The 19077-nt window shown below is 48.1% G+C and overlaps 1 protein-coding gene across 1 annotated transcript in view; it reads right to left on the bottom strand.

Annotated features, from left to right (window-relative positions):
• The window catches only part of rnf169 (ring finger protein 169), a 52359-nt gene that overhangs the window by 5822 nt on the left and 27460 nt on the right, over positions 1–19077 (bottom strand). Inside the window, exons 3-5 of the mRNA XM_059963588.1 lie at positions 15590–15748; positions 11164–11282; positions 3969–4068 (exon numbers count right to left, since the gene is read on the bottom strand). Coding sequence (XP_059819571.1) covers positions 3969–4068; positions 11164–11282; positions 15590–15748 — 378 coding nt within the window. The remainder of the gene's footprint in view (positions 1–3968; positions 4069–11163; positions 11283–15589; positions 15749–19077) is intronic.

Here is a 19077-nt window from a genome sequence, read left to right as displayed (position 1 = left end):
AAATAATAAGATGCATTTATAACACAAGTTATAAAGTGAACAGGTTAACGCAACCAGCACTTCAGACACAATGAAACCTAGTTGGTGGCTGGGAGATCAGCAGTCTTATGGCCTGAGGAATGAATCTGTTCCCATCCTAACAGTTCTTGTCCTAATGCTAGGGTACCTCGTGCCTGATGGTAGGGGGTGAAAGAGATTGTTAGACAGATGGTAGGGATCAGTGACAATGCTAAAGGCCCTGCTTACCAGCACTCTGGATAAATACCTCTGATGGGTGGAAGGGAGACCCCGATGATCCTCTCAGCAGTGCTCACAATCCATTGTAGGGTCTTGCAGTCAGATGCCTTGCAATCCCTGTACCAGACGGTGATGCAGCTGGTCAGGACACTCTAGACAATGCTCTTGTAAAAATTTGTTAGAATTGGGGGGAGGGGGGATGCACCCCACTTGTCTCTATCTCCTCTGAAAGTGGAGATGTTGCTGTGCTTTCTTAACCAAACAGGTGGTGTTCAGGGCCCAGGTAAGATTGTCTGTTTCATGCACTTCCAGAAAAGAAAATGGGGTTTCGTTACAGTCGCATCAACCAAGAATAGTGTAGAAATATAGCAATATAAAATAATAAATAGATAATAAATTATCTAATTAGTAAATTATTCCAAGTGGAAATAAGTCCAGGACCAGCCTATTGGCTCAGGGTGTCTGACACTCTGAGGGAGGAGTTGTAAAGTTTGATGGCCATAGGCAGGAATGACTTCCTATGACTCTCAGTGTTACATCTTGGTGGAATGAGTCTCTGGCTGACTGTACTCCTGTGCCTAACCAGTACATTATGGAGTGGATGGGAGACATTGTCCAAGATGGCGTGCAACTTGGACGGCATCCTCTTTTCAGACACCACCATCAGACAGTCCAGTTCCATCCCCACAACATCACTGGCTTTATGAATTAGTTTATTGATTCTGTTGGTGTCTGCTACCCTCAGCCTACTGCCCCAGCACACAACAGCAAACATGATAGCACTGGCCACCACAGACTCGTAGAACATCCTCAACATCATCCGGCAGATGTTAAAGGACCTCAGTCTCCTCAGGAAGTAGAGACGGCTCTGACCCTTCTTGTAGACAGCCTCAGTGTTCTTTGACCAGTCCAGTTTATTGTCAATTCATATCCCCAGGTATCTGTAATCCTCCACCATGTCCACACTGACCCCTTGGATGGAAACAGGGGTCACCGGTACCTTAGCCCTCCTCAGGTCCACCACCAACTCCTTAGTCTTTTTCACATTAAGCTGCAGATGATTCTGCTCACACCATGTGACAAAGTTTCCCACCGTAGCCCTGTACTCTGCCTCACCTCCCTTGCTGATGTATCCAACTATGGCAGAGTCATCAGAAAACTTCTGAAGATGGCAAGACTCTGTGTTGTAGTTGAAGTCCGAGGTGTAGATGGTGAAAAGAAAGGGAGACAAGACAGTCCGATGTGGAGCCCCAATGCTGCTGACCACTTTGTTTGACACACAGTGTTGCAAGCGCACGTACTGTGGTCTGCCAGTCAGATAATCAATAATCCATGACACCAGGGAAGCATCCACCTGCATCACTGTCAGCTTCTCACCCAGCAGAGCAGGGTGGATGGTGTTGAACGCACTGGAGAAGTCAAAAAACATGACCCTCACAGTGCTCGCTGGCTTGTCCAGGTGGGCGTAGACACGGTTCAGCAGGTAGATGATGACATCCTCATCTCCTAGTCGGGGCTGGTAGGCGAACTGGAGGAGGTCTAGGTGTGGCCTAACCATAGGCCGGAGCTGCTCTAGAGCAAGTCTCTCCAAGGTCTTCATGATGAGGAGGTCAGTGCCACCAGTCTGTAGTCATTGGAGCCACTGGGGCGCGGCGTCTTCGGTACAGGGACGAGGTAGGACGTCTTCCACAGCACAGGAACCCTCTGGAGACTCAGGCTCAGGTTGAAGACATGGTGAAGTACTCCACATAGCTGGGGGGCACAGGCTTTGAGCACCTTGGGGCTGACACCATCCAGGCCTGCAGCCTTGCTGGAACGTCTTGTTTCAGCTGTGAAGCCCACCATGGTGGTTTCAGGTGGGGGAGGGGTGTAGTCATGACAGCAGGGTGGAGGACTGTGAGGAGGGGAGAATGGAGTATGTGTTGGTTGGGGGCTGACAACAGATGAATCATGTGGGGGATGGGCAGTGTCAAATCTGTTGAAGAACAGGTTAAGTTCATTGGCCCTGTCCACACTGCCTTCAGCTCCTCTGTTGCTAGTTTACTGGAACCCAGTGATGGTCCTCATCCCACTCCAGACCTCTCTCATGTTGTTCTGCTGGAGTTTCCACTCAAGCTTCCTCCTATACCTGTTTTTAGCTTCCCTGATCTTGGCTTTCAGGTCCCTCTGTATTGTCCTCAGCTCCTCCCTATTTCCATCTCGAAACACCCTCTTTTTAGCAGCGTTCAGGATGTCCTTAATGTCCTTTGTTACCCATGGCTTGTTATTTGAATAACAAAGGACAGTTCTTGCCAGAACATTGCAGTCCACACAGAAGTTGATGTAACCAGTGATGCACTCTGTGAGCCCATCAATGTCCTCTCCATGTGGAGAGTGCTCCTAACTCTCTCCATAGAGGAGCCGTGCATGTGCAGTGAAGAGTGGTCTGCACCTTCCTGAAGTCCACATGACCTCTTCGGGTCTTGTCCATGTTGAGACTCAAGTTGTGCTTGCATCATTCTACCAGCCACTCTACTTTCTCTCTGTACGCAGTCTTGTCATTGTTGACGAGGCCAAGCACTGTTGTGTCATCAGTGAACTTGATGATTTGGTTTGAACTGAATCTAGCATTGCTGTCATGCAGCGTGTAAAGCAGCGGGCTGAGCACGTAGCCCTGGGGGGCACCGGCGCTCAGTGTGATGTTCCTGCCAACACAGAGTGACTAGGCCCTTTCTGTTAAGAAGTCTAGGATCCAGTTATAGTGAGACCCAATGAGGACCCAACTTCTGAGGGATGATCGTATTAAATGCCGAGCTGAAGTCAATAAAAAGAATTGTGGCAAATGAGGCACCATTTTCCATGTGGGACAGGACGGAGTGGAGGACAGAGGCTGTGACATCATTAGTGGACAGATTTGAGTGATAAACAAAACTGGGAAGGTTCCCTCCCACATAGCTCACCATTTTCCTATCATCCATGTTCCTAAGAGTTTCTTAAATGCCCCTAATGTATCTGTATCTACCAACACCCCGGCAGCACACTCCATACACCAATCAATCTCTGTAAAAAAAAAATCTACCACTGACATCCCTCCCTATACTTTCCACCAATCACCTTAAAATTATGGCCCACTGTATTAGTCATTTCCACCCTGGGAAAAAGTCTGGCTGTCCACTTAATCTATGCCTCTTATCATCCTGTGCACCTCTATCATGTCACCTCTCATCCTCCCCCGCTCCAAAGAGAAAAGCTCTAGCTCGCTCAACCTTTCCTCATAAGACATGCTCTCTAGTCCAGGCAGCATCCTAGTAAATCTCCTATGCACCCTCTCTAAAGCTTTCACATCCTTCCCATAAATGAGGTGACCAGAACTGAACACAATTCTCCATGTTGTCTAACCAGGATTTTACAGAGCTGCAACATTTCTTCATGGCTCTTGAATTCAGTTCCCCGACAAATGAAGGCTAACACACCGTACGTCTTCTAACCACCCTATCAGAATGGGGCCAGAACAGGGCAATGAGACTGCTTCAGCGAGCTGGCATGGGCTCAACGAAAGGAACTGTCTCCCCCTGTGCCACCACCAACCCAGGACTCAATGCTTTCCTATAAATACACTGCTGCCATCTGCTCAGGTTGCTCAGTGAATAAAAATGGTCTTGTCAATGCTCCCTACTGAATGCTTACTGTCAGTGCAGGTACAAGTGGAAGGGCGATGCTTCACCACGTGTAATGGCTGCCAATGAGGTTACCTTGATTCCACTGTCGCCGCGAGGTACCACTCTCCGGATTTGGTTATTTTCCACAGGTGTACTCCAACTCCGAGATTCCTCTGAGCTGGCACGAAGCATTCTGCAAACACAAGGAGGAGAGAGTAAGGGTAAAGGAGCTGTCATCACGGGATACACCGCTCTGTCCATCTACGATACCATACTGCCCAAGGTGGAGTCATGCAAGATCTCCCAGTTATACAACGTTCTGCCCGAGGTGGTGTTGTTGGGATCTCCCAGTTATACACTGTTCTGCCCAAGGTGGTGTTGTTGGGATCTCCCAGTTATACACTGTTCTGCCCGAGGTGGTGTTGTTGGGATCTCCCAGTTATACACTGTTCTGCCCAAGGTGGTGTTGTTGGGATCTCCCAGTTATACACTGTTCTGCCCGAGGGGGTGGTGTTGGGATCTCCCAGTTATACACTGTTCTGCCCGAGGTGGTGTTATTGGGATCTCCCAGTTATACACTGTTCTGCCTGAGGTGGTGTTGCTGGGATCTCCCAGTTATACACTGTTCTGCCTGAGGTGGTGTTGCTGGGATCTCCCAGTAATACACTGTTCTGCCCGAGGTGGTGTTATTGGGATCTCCTAGTTATACACTGTTCTGCCCGAGGTGGTGTTATTGGGATCTCCTAGTTATACACTGTTCTGCCTGAGGTGGTGTTATTGGGATCTCCTAGTTATACACTGTTCTGCCCAAGGTGGTGTTATTGGGATCTCCTAGTTATACACTGTTCTGCCCGAGGTGGTGTTATTGGGATCTCCTAGTTATACACTGTTCTGCCCGAGGTGGTGTTGTTGGGATCTCCTAGTTATACACTGTTCTGCCTGAGGTGGTGTTGCTGGGATCTCCCAGTTATTCACTGTTCTGCCCGAGGTGGTGTTGTTGGGATCTCCCAGTTATACACTGTTCTGCCCAAGGTGGTGTTATTGGGATCTCCTAGTTATACACTGTTCTGCCTGAGGTGGTGTTGCTGGGATCTCCCAGTTATACACTGTTCTGCCCGAGGTGGTGTTATTGGGATCTCCCAGTTATACACTGTTCTGCCCGAGGTGGTGTTGTTGGGATCTCCCAGTTATACACTGTTCTGCCCAAGGTGGTGTTATTGGGATCTCCCAGTTATACACTGTTCTGCCCGAGGTGGTGTTGTTGGGATCTCCCAGTTATACACTGTTCTGCCCGAGGTGGTGTCATTGGGATCTCCCAGTTATTCACCATTCTGCCCAAGGTGGTGTTGCTGGGATCTCCCAGTTATACACTGTTCTGCCCGAGGTGGTGTCATTGGGATCTCCCAGTTATACACCATGCTGCCCGAGGTGGTGTTGTTGGGATCTCCCAGTTATACACCATGCTGCCCGAGGTGGTGTTGCTGGGATCTCCCAGTTATACACCATGCTGCCCGAGGTGGTGTTGTTGGGATCTCCCAGTTATACACTGTTCTGCCCGAGGTGGTGTTGTTGGGATCTCCCAGTTATACACTGTTCTGCCCGAGGTGGTGTTGTTGGGATCTCCCAGTTATACACTGTTCTGCCCAAGGTGGTGTTGTTGGGATCTCCCAGTTATACACTGTTCTGCCCGAGGGGGTGGTGTTGGGATCTCCCAGTTATACACTGTTCTGCCCGAGGTGGTGTTATTGGGATCTCCCAGTTATACACTGTTCTGCCTGAGGTGGTGTTGCTGGGATCTCCCAGTTATACACTGTTCTGCCTGAGGTGGTGTTGCTGGGATCTCCCAGTAATACACTGTTCTGCCCGAGGTGGTGTTATTGGGATCTCCTAGTTATACACTGTTCTGCCCGAGGTGGTGTTATTGGGATCTCCTAGTTATACACTGTTCTGCCTGAGGTGGTGTTATTGGGATCTCCTAGTTATACACTGTTCTGCCCAAGGTGGTGTTATTGGGATCTCCTAGTTATACACTGTTCTGCCCGAGGTGGTGTTATTGGGATCTCCTAGTTATACACTGTTCTGCCCGAGGTGGTGTTGTTGGGATCTCCTAGTTATACACTGTTCTGCCCGAGGTGGTGTTGTTGGGATCTCCTAGTTATACACTGTTCTGCCTGAGGTGGTGTTGCTGGGATCTCCCAGTTATTCACTGTTCTGCCCGAGGTGGTGTTGTTGGGATCTCCCAGTTATACACTGTTCTGCCCGAGGTGGTGTCATTGGGATCTCCCAGTTATTCACCATTCTGCCCAAGGTGGTGTTGCTGGGATCTCCCAGTTATACACTGTTCTGCCCGAGGTGGTGTCATTGGGATCTCCCAGTTATACACCATGCTGCCCGAGGTGGTGTTGTTGGGATCTCCCAGTTATACACCATGCTGCCCGAGGTGGTGTTGCTGGGATCTCCCAGTTATACACCATGCTGCCCGAGGTGGTGTTGTTGGGATCTCCCAGTTATACACTGTTCTGCCCGAGGTGGTGTTGTTGGGATCTCCCAGTTATACACTGTTCTGCCCGAGGTGGTGTTGTTGGGATCTCCCAGTTATACACTGTTCTGCCCAAGGTGGTGTTGTTGGGATCTCCCAGTTATACACTGTTCTGCCCGAGGGGGTGGTGTTGGGATCTCCCAGTTATACACTGTTCTGCCCGAGGTGGTGTTATTGGGATCTCCCAGTTATACACTGTTCTGCCTGAGGTGGTGTTGCTGGGATCTCCCAGTTATACACTGTTCTGCCTGAGGTGGTGTTGCTGGGATCTCCCAGTAATACACTGTTCTGCCCGAGGTGGTGTTATTGGGATCTCCTAGTTATACACTGTTCTGCCCGAGGTGGTGTTATTGGGATCTCCTAGTTATACACTGTTCTGCCTGAGGTGGTGTTATTGGGATCTCCTAGTTATACACTGTTCTGCCCAAGGTGGTGTTATTGGGATCTCCTAGTTATACACTGTTCTGCCCGAGGTGGTGTTATTGGGATCTCCTAGTTATACACTGTTCTGCCCGAGGTGGTGTTGTTGGGATCTCCTAGTTATACACTGTTCTGCCCGAGGTGGTGTTGTTGGGATCTCCTAGTTATACACTGTTCTGCCTGAGGTGGTGTTGCTGGGATCTCCCAGTTATTCACTGTTCTGCCCGAGGTGGTGTTGTTGGGATCTCCCAGTTATACACTGTTCTGCCCAAGGTGGTGTTATTGGGATCTCCTAGTTATACACTGTTCTGCCTGAGGTGGTGTTGCTGGGATCTCCCAGTTATACACTGTTCTGCCCGAGGTGGTGTTATTGGGATCTCCCAGTTATACACTGTTCTGCCCGAGGTGGTGTTGTTGGGATCTCCCAGTTATACACTGTTCTGCCCAAGGTGGTGTTATTGGGATCTCCCAGTTATACACTGTTCTGCCCGAGGTGGTGTTGTTGGGATCTCCCAGTTATACACTGTTCTGCCCGAGGTGGTGTCATTGGGATCTCCCAGTTATTCACCATTCTGCCCAAGGTGGTGTTGCTGGGATCTCCCAGTTATACACTGTTCTGCCCGAGGTGGTGTCATTGGGATCTCCCAGTTATACACCATGCTGCCCGAGGTGGTGTTGTTGGGATCTCCCAGTTATACACCATGCTGCCCGAGGTGGTGTTGCTGGGATCTCCCAGTTATACACCATGCTGCCCGAGGTGGTGTTGTTGGGATCTCCCAGTTATACACTGTTCTGCCCGAGGTGGTGTTGTTGGGATCTCCCAGTTATACACTGTTCTGCCCGAGGTGGTGTTGTTGGGATCTCCCAGTTATACACTGTTCTGCCCGAGGTGGTGTTGTTGGGATCTCCCAGTTATACACTGTTCTGCCTGAGGTGGTGTTGTTGGGATCTCCTAGTTATACACTGTTCTGCCCGAGGTGGTGTTGTTGGGATCTCCCAGTTATTCACTGTTCTGCCCGAGGTGGTGTTGTTGGGATCTCCCAGTTATACACTGTTCTGCCCAAGGTGGTGTTATTGGGATCTCCCAGTTATACACTGTTCTGCCCGAGGTGGTGTTGTTGGGATCTCCCAGTTATACACTGTTCTGCCCGAGGTGGTGTCATTGGGATCTCCCAGTTATTCACCATTCTGCCCAAGGTGGTGTTATTGGGATCTCCCAGTTATACACTGTTCTGCCCAAGGTGGTGTCATTGGGATCTCCCAGTTATACACTGTTCTGCCCGAGGTGGTGTCATTGGGATCTCCCAGTTATTCACCATCCTGCCCAAGGTGGTGTTATTGGGATCTCCCAGTTATACACTGTTCTGCCCGAGGTGGTGTTGTTGGGATCTCCCAGTTATACACCATGCTGCCCGAGGTGGTGTTGCTGGGATCTCCCAGTTATACACCATGCTGCCCGAGGTGGTGTTGTTGGGATCTCCCAGTTATACACTGTTCTGCCCGAGGTGGTGTTGTTGGGATCTCCCAGTTATACACTGTTCTGCCCGAGGTGGTGTTGTTGGGATCTCCCAGTTATACACTGTTCTGCCCGAGGTGGTGTTGTTGGGATCTCCCAGTTATACACTGTTCTGCCTGAGGTGGTGTTGTTGGGATCTCCTAGTTATACACTGTTCTGCCCGAGGTGGTGTTGTTGGGATCTCCCAGTTATTCACTGTTCTGCCCGAGGTGGTGTTGTTGGGATCTCCCAGTTATACACTGTTCTGCCCAAGGTGGTGTTATTGGGATCTCCCAGTTATACACTGTTCTGCCCGAGGTGGTGTTGTTGGGATCTCCCAGTTATACACTGTTCTGCCCGAGGTGGTGTCATTGGGATCTCCCAGTTATTCACCATTCTGCCCAAGGTGGTGTTATTGGGATCTCCCAGTTATACACTGTTCTGCCCAAGGTGGTGTCATTGGGATCTCCCAGTTATACACTGTTCTGCCCGAGGTGGTGTCATTGGGATCTCCCAGTTATTCACCATCCTGCCCAAGGTGGTGTTATTGGGATCTCCCAGTTATACACTGTTCTGCCCAAGGTGGTGTTGTTGGGATCTCCCAGTTATACACTGTTCTGCCTGAGGTGGTGTTGTTGGGATCTCCCAGTTATACACTGTTCTGCCCAAGGTGGTGTCATTGGGATCTCCCAGTTATACACTGTTCTGCCCAAGGTGGTGTCATTGAGATCTCCCAGTTATACACTGTTCTGCCCGAGGTGGTGTTGCTGGGATCTCCCAGTTATACACTGTTCTGCCCGAGGTGGTGTCATTGGGATCTCCCAGTTATTCACCATTCTGCCCAAGGCGGTTTTGTTGGGATCTCCCAGTTATTCACTACCTTTAACTAGCAAAATGTCAGAAGGCACTTAAAGATTAGAGATGAGCTTTATTTATAACATGTACAGCAAGAACTAGAATTGCTTCAAAAGTAAAAATCTTCAAAGACTATTTTTTGTTGCAAAACATATAGTGAAATGCGTCTTTAATGTCAACAGCCAGCTCAGTCCAAGCATCAGCTGGGGACAGTCCACAATTGTCACCATGCTTCTTGCCACATAATGAGCCAACCCACTAACCCTTCTGTGTATGACTTTGGAATGAGGGAGGAAACCATGTGGTCATGGTGAGGATGTAAACAGACAGTGGTGGGAACTGAACCCTGATTGCTGGCGCTGTATAGCATTATACTAACTGCTGCACTACACGCTACCCATCTACGTCACTGTGCCATCAGGTGGTGTCAACTCAAGCCCGAGATCTCCCAGTTATGGTGGTTGTCTGGAATACCCAACGATGACAGGAGACCTGTGTGGGAGAGTTTTTGAAGTGGAAAAGCCGTTGCACTGGGGTAGTTCCACTCTCTCGACCTTGTGATTCCAGGTCCAGTGGTATGAGCAGTCATTACCACTGGGGCCTTTCTTGGTTGCAGTAGACAACCATGATTTTGTCTGTGCCTTTTCATGCCCTTCGCTCTCCACGAAGTATTGCAGACCTGCCTTCCAGGATCTCACTAGATTTCATCTGTCCAGTCCACCCGAGTTGACTTCACATGCTAGGACAGGCATGTCCCTAACTCACCGAAACATGAGGCCACCAGCTACCCTGATCTAGTTTAGCCTGCTTCTTGAAGCGTTCTGTGAACAAAGGTGAGTGAACTGCCCCACAATGGAAATGACAAACCCCTTCACCAGAGCTGTTATCCCTTCCTGGACATCCCATTCCCAGTTATGTAGCACTTTGAATTAGCAAAATGTCAAAAAGCATTTCACAGGATCAGCAAACAAGATCAGTCACCCAGACTCTATAGTCATAGAGCTTTACAGCACAGAAGCAGCAGATGTTGGAAATCTTGAACACACACAAAATGCCAGATGAACTCAGCAGGTCAGGCAACATCTATGGAGAGGAATAAACAGTCAACATGTCAGTCCTGATGAAGGGTCTTAGTCTGAAATGGCAACTGTTTATTCCCCTCCATACCTGACTTGTTGACTTCCTTAAGCATTTTGAGTGTGTTGCCGTACTGATCTATTTCCATGTGCTTGTGCTTGGTCCACATTCCAATAAACCTCTCCTATCCATATGCCTGTCCAAATTTATTTTAGATATTATATTTGGTCCTCCCTCTACCACTTCCTCTGGCATTTTCTTCCATACCCACCATCCAGAACACTCTGTCAAATGCCCTCTCAATCATTTCCCTCTCACGTTAGCCCTATGCCCCTCTGTAATAGATGGATGAGGTAAAGAGCTGAAGAAGAAATAAATCTGATAGGAGAGGGAATGGACTATGGGAGCATGGGAAGGAGGAGGGGAACCAGGTGGAGACGATGGGCAGGGGAGGAGAAGAGAAGGGACGAAATGGAATGGGGAATGGAGAAAGAGAGAAGGAAGGTGGGGGTGGAATGATCAGAAACTGGAGAAATTGACATTCATGCCATCTGGTCAGAGGCTCCCCAGACGGAATATGAAATGTTTCTCCTCCGACCTGAGAGTGGCCTCATTGTGGCAGTAGAAGAGACCATGGACCAACATGTTAGAATGAGAACAGGAAGTTGAATTGAAATGGGTGGGCAACTGTTAATCCTGCCTTTTCAGGTGGACAGAGCAAAGGTTCTCAATGAAATGGTTCTAAGGTAGAGGAGGCTGCAGATTACACTGGTGGCATAGCCGACTTCCAGCATAGAACGGTGAAGGGGGAGTGGTGCCACCCAAGGATTGAGAACAGAGGTTCAGCAATTAAGTGCAGTACATACATTTACACAACAAGCTAAGGTCAGCTCCTTGTTTACCTTGTAAGGCGACTGGAACAGCTGGAGCTCAGTTTGCCGTTGGCCAATTTCCCCCACTGCCAGGTAGTCACCCGTCTTGCAGGCTCTTCGTTCTCCGAGTCAGACATGTTGTCAGCAGCCTATAGAAGGTCAGGTAACAGAGAAAATTTACAAGGATGTTGTCAGGACTTAAGGACCTGAGCTTTCGGGAAAGGTTATATTAATAGGTTAGGGCTTTATTCCTTGGAGGTTAGGAGCATGAGGGGAGATTTGATAGATTATGAGGGGTAGAAATAGTTTAAATGCAAACAGACTTTTTCCATTGAGGTTTGGTGAGACTTGAACTAGAGGTCTTAGGTTAAGGATGGATGTTTAAGGAGAACCTGAGGGGAAACTTCTTCACTCAGAGGATGGTGAGAGTACGGAACGAGCTGCCAGTGGAAGTGACAAACGTGCGTTTGATTTAAGTACTTAAGAGAAGTTTGGATAGGTACACGGCTGGGAGGAGCACGGAGAACTATGGTCGAAATACAGGTCGATGGGACTAGGCAGATTAACAGTTCTGCGTAGACTAGATGGGCCGAAGGGCCTATTTGTAACCAGTAGTGTCCTATGACCTTAATGTTTCTCCCTGGATGAACCAAGATAACGAGAGACGAGGGACACACTCCACCACACTTCCAACTTCCCCCTCAATAAAAATATCTGAGCATTCAAAAAAAATACATGAACCAGGAGGAAATTAAGATGCCCTGGACAACTCATTGGAAATTGACCTGAAGATTGTGGGTTCAGGCCCCATTCCATAACCCAGACAGACACCTTGCTAAGTCTCTGCAGAGTCAGAGGTGGTACACGAAGGTAAGAGATTAAACTGAGGCTCTCAGCGCTGGATGCACATGTAAGGCAGTGGGAAGTTCCTCCCTCCCAACACCTGGGAGACATTTTACCCATTAACCAACGATATTTAAACAAGACATCTGGTTCTTGCATCATGGTTAAGTTCAGAGCTAAACATAGAAAGATAGAAAACCTACAGCACAATACAGGCCCTTGGGCCCACAAAGTTGTGCTGAACAGGTCCCTACCATAGAAATTACTAGGGTTACCCACAGCCCTCTATTTTTCTAAGCTCCATGTACCTATCCAAAAGTCTCTTAAAAGACCCTATCGTATCCGCCTCCACCACTGTTGCTGGCAGCCCATTCCACACACTCACTACTCTCTGAGTAAAAAACTTACCCCTGACATCTCCTCTGTACCTACTCCCCAGCACCTCAAACCTGTGTCCTCCTGTGGCAACCATTTCAGCCCTGGGAAAAAGCCTCTGACTATCCACATGATCAATGCCTCACATCATCTCATGCACCTCTATCAGGTCACCTCTCATCCTCTGTCGCTCCAAGGAGAAAAGACAGAGTTCATGCAACCTATTCTCTTAAGGCATGCTCCCCAATCCAAGCAACATTCTTGTAAATCTCCTCTGCACCCTTTCTATGGCTTCCACATCCTTCCTGTAGTGAGGCAACCAGAACTGAGCATAGTACTCCAAGTGGGGTCTGACCAGGGTCCTATATAGCTGCAACATTACCTCTTGGTTCCTAAATTCAATTCCACGATTGATGAAAGCCAATACTCCGTACACCTTCTTAACCATGGAGTCGACCTGCGCAGCTGCTTTGAGGGCCCTATGGACTCGGACCCCAAGATCCCCCTGATCCTCCACACTGCCAGGAGTCTTACCATTAATACTATATTCTACCAACATATTTGACCTCCCAAAATGAACTACTTTACACTTATCTGGGTTGAACTCCATCTGCCACTTCTCAGCCCAGTTTTGCATCCTATCAATGTCCCACTGTAACCTCTGATAGCTCTCCATACTATCCACAACACCTCCAACCTTTGTGTCATCAGCAAACTTACTAACCAATCCCTCCACTTCCTCATTCAGGTCATTTATAAAAATTACGAAGAGTAAGGGTCCCAGAACAGATCCCTGAGGCACACCACTGGTGACCACCCTCCATGCAGAATATGACCCGTCTACAATCTTCTGTGGGCAAGCCAGTTCTGGATCCACAAAGCAATGTCCCCTTGGATCCCATGCCTCCTTACTTTCTCAGTAAGCCTTACATGGGGTACTTTATCAAATGCCTTGCTGAAATCCATATACAGTCGGCCTTCCTTATCCGCGAATTCCGCATGCGTGAATTCAACTAACCCCGAATTGCAAAAACCCGGAAGTGCTCTTCCAGCACTTCTTGTTCGAGCATGTGCAGACTTTATTTTCTTGTCATTATTCCCTAAACAATGCAGTATAACAACTATTTTACATAGCATTTGCATTGTATTAGGTATTATAAGTAATCTAAAGATGATTTAAAGTATACGGGAGGATGTGCATGGGTTATTGTGGATCGGGATCGAAAAAAATTGGAAGTTCTCTTACTAAGTAAGTCGGAACAGGTACATCTGGTATTATTTAGCGTCAGTTAGTCAAATGTTTGTCTTAGTATATTGTATATATTTTACCTTTCTATGTATATAAAGCACTTAAGAACGTATGTTTCAGCGTCAGGCTCGGGAAAGATCGCTCCTGAGTGCGCTGTCCACCGTGCCGGGTTGATGTGGAGGATCAAAAACCCGAAAACCCAAAACCCAATAATTAAACCACTGCATTGCTTAGTAATAATTGTAGCTTTCATCAGGGCAGAACCTGGCACCTGGGAGGCAAACTACCATCTAAGTTTCTTTCCTGCGTCCACAGAATCGCCTGTCTGAACCCCTGGCTATAGAGTCCCCTATCACTACTGCCTTCCTCTTCCTTTCCCTACCCTTCTGAGCCACAGGGCCAGACTCTATGCCAGAGGCACGGCCACTGTTGCTTCCCCCAGATAGGCTGTCCCCCCCAACAGTACTCAAACAGGAGTACTTATTGTCAAGGGGTACAGCCACAGTGTACTCTCTAGTACCTGACTCTTCCCCTTCCCCCTCCTGACTGTTACCTACTTGTCTGTCTCCCATGGCCCTGGTGTGACCACCTGTCTGTAACTCCTTTCTATCACCTTCTCACTCTCCCTGACCAGGCAAAGGTCATCGAGCTGCATCTCCAGTTCCCTGTCTCAGTCCCTTAGGAGCTGCAGCTCAACACACTGAGTGCAAATATGGCTGTCCAGGAGGCTGAGAGTCTCCAGGACCTCCCACATCTGACACCGAGTACAGAAAACTGGCCTTACACACATACTACTTCCTGCTTGCAATTAGCACAAGTAAAATCTACCTCGCCTTGTCCCATTACCGCCTAAGCGTGTTGAGCTAAAGCCCTATCACTTTGCTGCCTCTCACTCCACTGCCTGCTGGATATGGCTGTCTTCTTTTTAAGCCTTTTGCACTCTACTCTGATTATCTGATACTCTGATAAGAAATTCTGCAGATGCTGGAAATCCAGAGCAACACACACAAAATGCTGGAGGAACTCTGCAGGTCAGACAGCATCTATGGAGGGGAATAAATAGTCAATGTTTCAGGCCGAAACTGTTCTTTATCCCATCAGCTGACTCTGCATTCCCCCGTTCCCCTGAAGGTGAACTGAACATCACTATCATCCCTTTCCTTAAAGAACACAGTACAGTCCCCATCAGATGTGCTGATATTTTAACCAACTCTAATATCAAGCTAACCCTTCCCTCCCACCTCCCACACAGCCCTCTATTTTTCTTTCGCCCTTGTGCCTATCTAAGAGTCTCTTAAATGTCTGAAATGGATCTGCCTTTACCACCACCCCTGGCAGGGCATTCCACATACCCACCACACTCTGTGTAAAAACAAACACAGCTCTGACACCCCCCCATACTTTCATCCAGTCACCTTAAAATTATGCCTCTTTGTATTTACCACTTTGGCCCCGGGAAAAAGTCTCCAGCTCTCCACTCTATCTATGCCTCTTCATCATCTTGTACACCTTTATCAAGTCATGTCTCACCCTCCTTCACTCCAAAGAAAAATGTCCTAGTTCACTCAACCTATCCTCTAAAGTCATGCTCTCTAATCCAGGCATCCTAGCAAATTTTCTCTGCCCCCTGTCTAAAGCTTCCACGTCCTTCCTATAATGAGATAGCCAGAACCGAACACAATATTGTAATTGTGGTCTAATGAAGGCCAACACAACATATATCTTCTTATTAACTATAGAACACAGTGCATAGAATAATACAGCACAGGAACAGGCCCTTCAGCCCACAATGTTGTGCTGAACCAATTAAATTAATAATCAAATGGCTAACCAAACCAATCCCTTCTGCCTACACAGTCCACATCCATTTTCCTCACATTTACGTGCCTATTTAAATCCTATCAACTTGCACAACAACTGCTATGTTCCTGCACAAATTGTGAACAAAATCTGAAACAGAGTCTGGGGAAAAGAGAGCTGAACACTCACCAATTCTCGATTCCATTTCCGTGCCAACTGCTCATCCCTTTTCAGCTGCTCAGCCACAGTCAGTTTCTTCTTCTCCTGTTCCCCCTCGGCCAGGATGATCTGAATTATCTCTGCCGTGACCGTCTCATCGTCCTCCTTCAAGCTCTCCTCCGCCTCAAACTAGAAGGACAGAAGGTTCAGGTCTCAGGCTCCAGAAACGAATCAATGTTCCTGTTCCTCCGACTGATCTGGGATGGTGGCTGGGACTGAGTGGATGGGCAGGGGGAAGCTCATCTCCAGTGGACATCAGCCACAGTTGGCATCACTTTACAATGTGAAATGCCTGAATGCAATAAACTATCCAAAGTGGTGTCTTATGATTTTATATTTATTTATTTAGAGATATGACGTGGAACAGGCCCTTCCCCAACTAGCTGTGCCGTCTAACCACCCACCTATTTAACTGTAGCCCAATTACAGGATAATTTACAATGACCAATTAGCCGACTAACTGCTATGTCTTTGGACTGTGGGAGGAAACTGGAGCACCTGGAAGACACCCATGCACTCACAGTAAGAATGTACCAACTCCTTACAGACAGTGCTGGAAATGAACTCTGAACTCCGATGTTTTCAGCTATCATAGTGTCGTGGTAACTGCCATGATGCCATGGCAACCCCTGATGGGGAGCCACGTGAGAGATACAGGGACACATTGAGGCATCATGTACAGAATGAGCCGTAGATCAAGGTTCAATTTTCACTGCTGTCTGTACAATCTCCCCATGATCACTTGGGTGCCCTGGTTTCCTCCCACATTCTGAAGACATACGCGTTATGGTTACTGAGTTTTGGGCATGATTTGCTGCCCAAAGCGTGGTGACACTTGCGAGCTGCCCAGCAGAATCCTCACTGATTGGATACAAATGACACATTTCATTGTATGTTCAAATAAAGCAAACATTTCTTTTCCTTTAAATGAAGGTTGGTGTATGCCGTAGGTTTAGAGAGATTCTTAAAGGCGTATTGAGGAAAGAACCAGTTTCCTCAATAAGCACATGAGCCCAGAGAACAGCTTTGCCTGGGTGGCACTTGCTGTTCACCAGGACACATCCAAAGTGGTAATATATATTTCTGGCATGGAGCAGTGCAGGCTGTGGCTGCAGCTGGGAGGGAACATCCTGTACATTTTTTTTGTGTGTTATCTGGAGCCAATCTAGTGCTGAAGGGACACCTCTGAGGCACTGCCTGGGGAGATGGATGCAAGAGAAACCTGGTCCCTCAGTGCCTGTCTCCTCACTATCCCGATAGTAACCCACTGCCTGCTCCCCTGGCTACTCCATCTCCACCTGTACCCCTGGTAACACCGCGTTCCCTCACCACCTGTTCCCCCGGTAACACCGCATTCCCTCACCACCTGTTCCCCTGGTAACACCGCGTTCCCTCACCACCTGTTCCCCCGGTAACACCGCATTCCCTCACCACCTGTACCCCCGGTAACACCGCATTCCCTCACCACCTGTTCCCCCGGTAACACCGCATTCCCTCACCACCTGTTCCCCTGGTAACACCGCGTCCCCTCGCCGCCTGTTCCATAGTAACACTGTTCCCACATTGCTTGTTCCCCTGGTAACACTGTACTTCTCACCGCCTGTTCCTGGTAATACTGCATTCCTTCACCACCTGTTACCCTGGTATCAGCCTGCTCTCTCACTACCTGTTCCCCAGTAACACCATACTCCCTCACTGCCTGTTTCCCTGTTAAGACTGCGGTCCCCAACATTGGCCCCCTCCCTCCTCTGTCAGCTCTGCTCTCCCCCACCCCCGTGCCATTTTCCCTCAGCACCTGCCAGCCCTACAGTGCAGTTTAATCTGCAAACCTACCCCGCTCTCTACCTTTGAAGGAGACGAATGCCAGAAACCGCACTGCTGTCGTGGGGGAAATTGTGTCTTAAAACAAGCGATTCCAATGCAAGGCAGCTGCATCCTGCATTCTGTGGCAGCATGGAGAGTGAGAGCTTCACGACGTTAAACAGAGGGGCGGGCACAAGGTACAGTTGCCTGGCTAGCTGCGGAAGGAAACCAGATGGTTGGTTCTCCTCCCAACCCTCCTGCCTCTGCAACTCGGGCCTCTGGCCAAGTGTGCAGGGGACATGCACAGGCTTGCCTCGATCAGATACTCGCCTCCATCTGCAAGCTCAGTAAATATAGAGAATTTTGTTTCAGAAGGTTATTGGACATTAACATAGGAACTAGAGGAACCATTTGGCCCATCAATTTCTACCACGATTTGAGCACATCATGGCTAACTGACACATAACCACTTACTCTCCATATCCCTTGCAAAATTAAACGTCATCTCACCCTGATAGCCCTCTGTCACCCAGCACACTCATATCTAAGACCATAAGACATAGGAGCACAATTAGGCCATTTGCCCATTGAGTCTGCTCCACCATTTGATTATGGCTAATTTAAGACCTTAAGACATAGGTGCAGGATATTATTTTCCCCTCAATTTCATTCTCCTCTCTTCTCCCCATAAGCTTTGATGCCCTTACTAATTCTACCAACCTCCACTTTAAATATACTCAATGTCTTGGCCTCCACAGTCATCTGTAGCAATGAATTCTACAGATTCACCACCCTCTGACTAAAGAAATTTCTCCTCACTTCTGTTCTAAATTGATGTCCCTCTATTCTGAGTCTGTGTTCTCTGGTCCTAGGCTCTTCTACTATAGGAAACATCCTCTCCACATCCACTCTATCTAGGCCTTTCAATGTTTGATAACTTTCAGCGAGATTCCCCTCTCTCCCATTCTTCTAAACTCCAGTGAGTACAGGCCCAGGCATCAAACACTCCCCATATGTTAACCTTTTCATTCCAGAGATCATTCAAGACAGCTTTCTCTGGACCCTCTCCAATGTTGGCAGATCTTTTCTTAGATGAGGGGCCCAAAATTGCTCACAATTACCAAGTGCAGTCTGACCAGTGCCTTACTGCATCCTTACTTTAGAATTCTAGCCCTTTCAAAATAATTGCTAACATTACATTTGCCTTCCTTACCACCAACTCAACCTGCAAGTTAACCTTTAGGGAATCTTGCATGAAGACTCCAAGTCCCTTTGTACCTGATTTTTTTTAACAACCCCTCCATTTAGAAAACAATCCTCACCTTTATTCCTTTTACCAAAGTGCATGAACATACACTTTCCAACACTATATTCCATTTGCCACTTCTTTGCCCATTTTCCTAATCTAAGTTGTCCTGCAGACTCCCTGCTTCTTCTACACTACCTGCCCCTCCACCTATCTTTGAATCGTCCCCAAACTTGGCCATAAAGCCAACAATACTGTCATCAATGGTAGAGATTTGGTCCAATTTACACATCCCCAGGGTGTGAACCCACACTCCTTCCAGATGGTTTCACAGTGGCTCCTTCATGTATCTAGATAAAGGGAAACATTTAATCACCTGCTGGATTGTTCCTTTGCATCTGTGTGAATG

This window comes from Hypanus sabinus, chromosome 3 (assembly GCF_030144855.1).
Source record: "Hypanus sabinus isolate sHypSab1 chromosome 3, sHypSab1.hap1, whole genome shotgun sequence".
Lineage (NCBI taxonomy): Eukaryota > Metazoa > Chordata > Chondrichthyes > Myliobatiformes > Dasyatidae > Hypanus > Hypanus sabinus.
The sequence above is the reverse complement of the archived record's forward strand: the minus strand, read 5'-3'. Positions and strand labels throughout refer to the sequence as shown.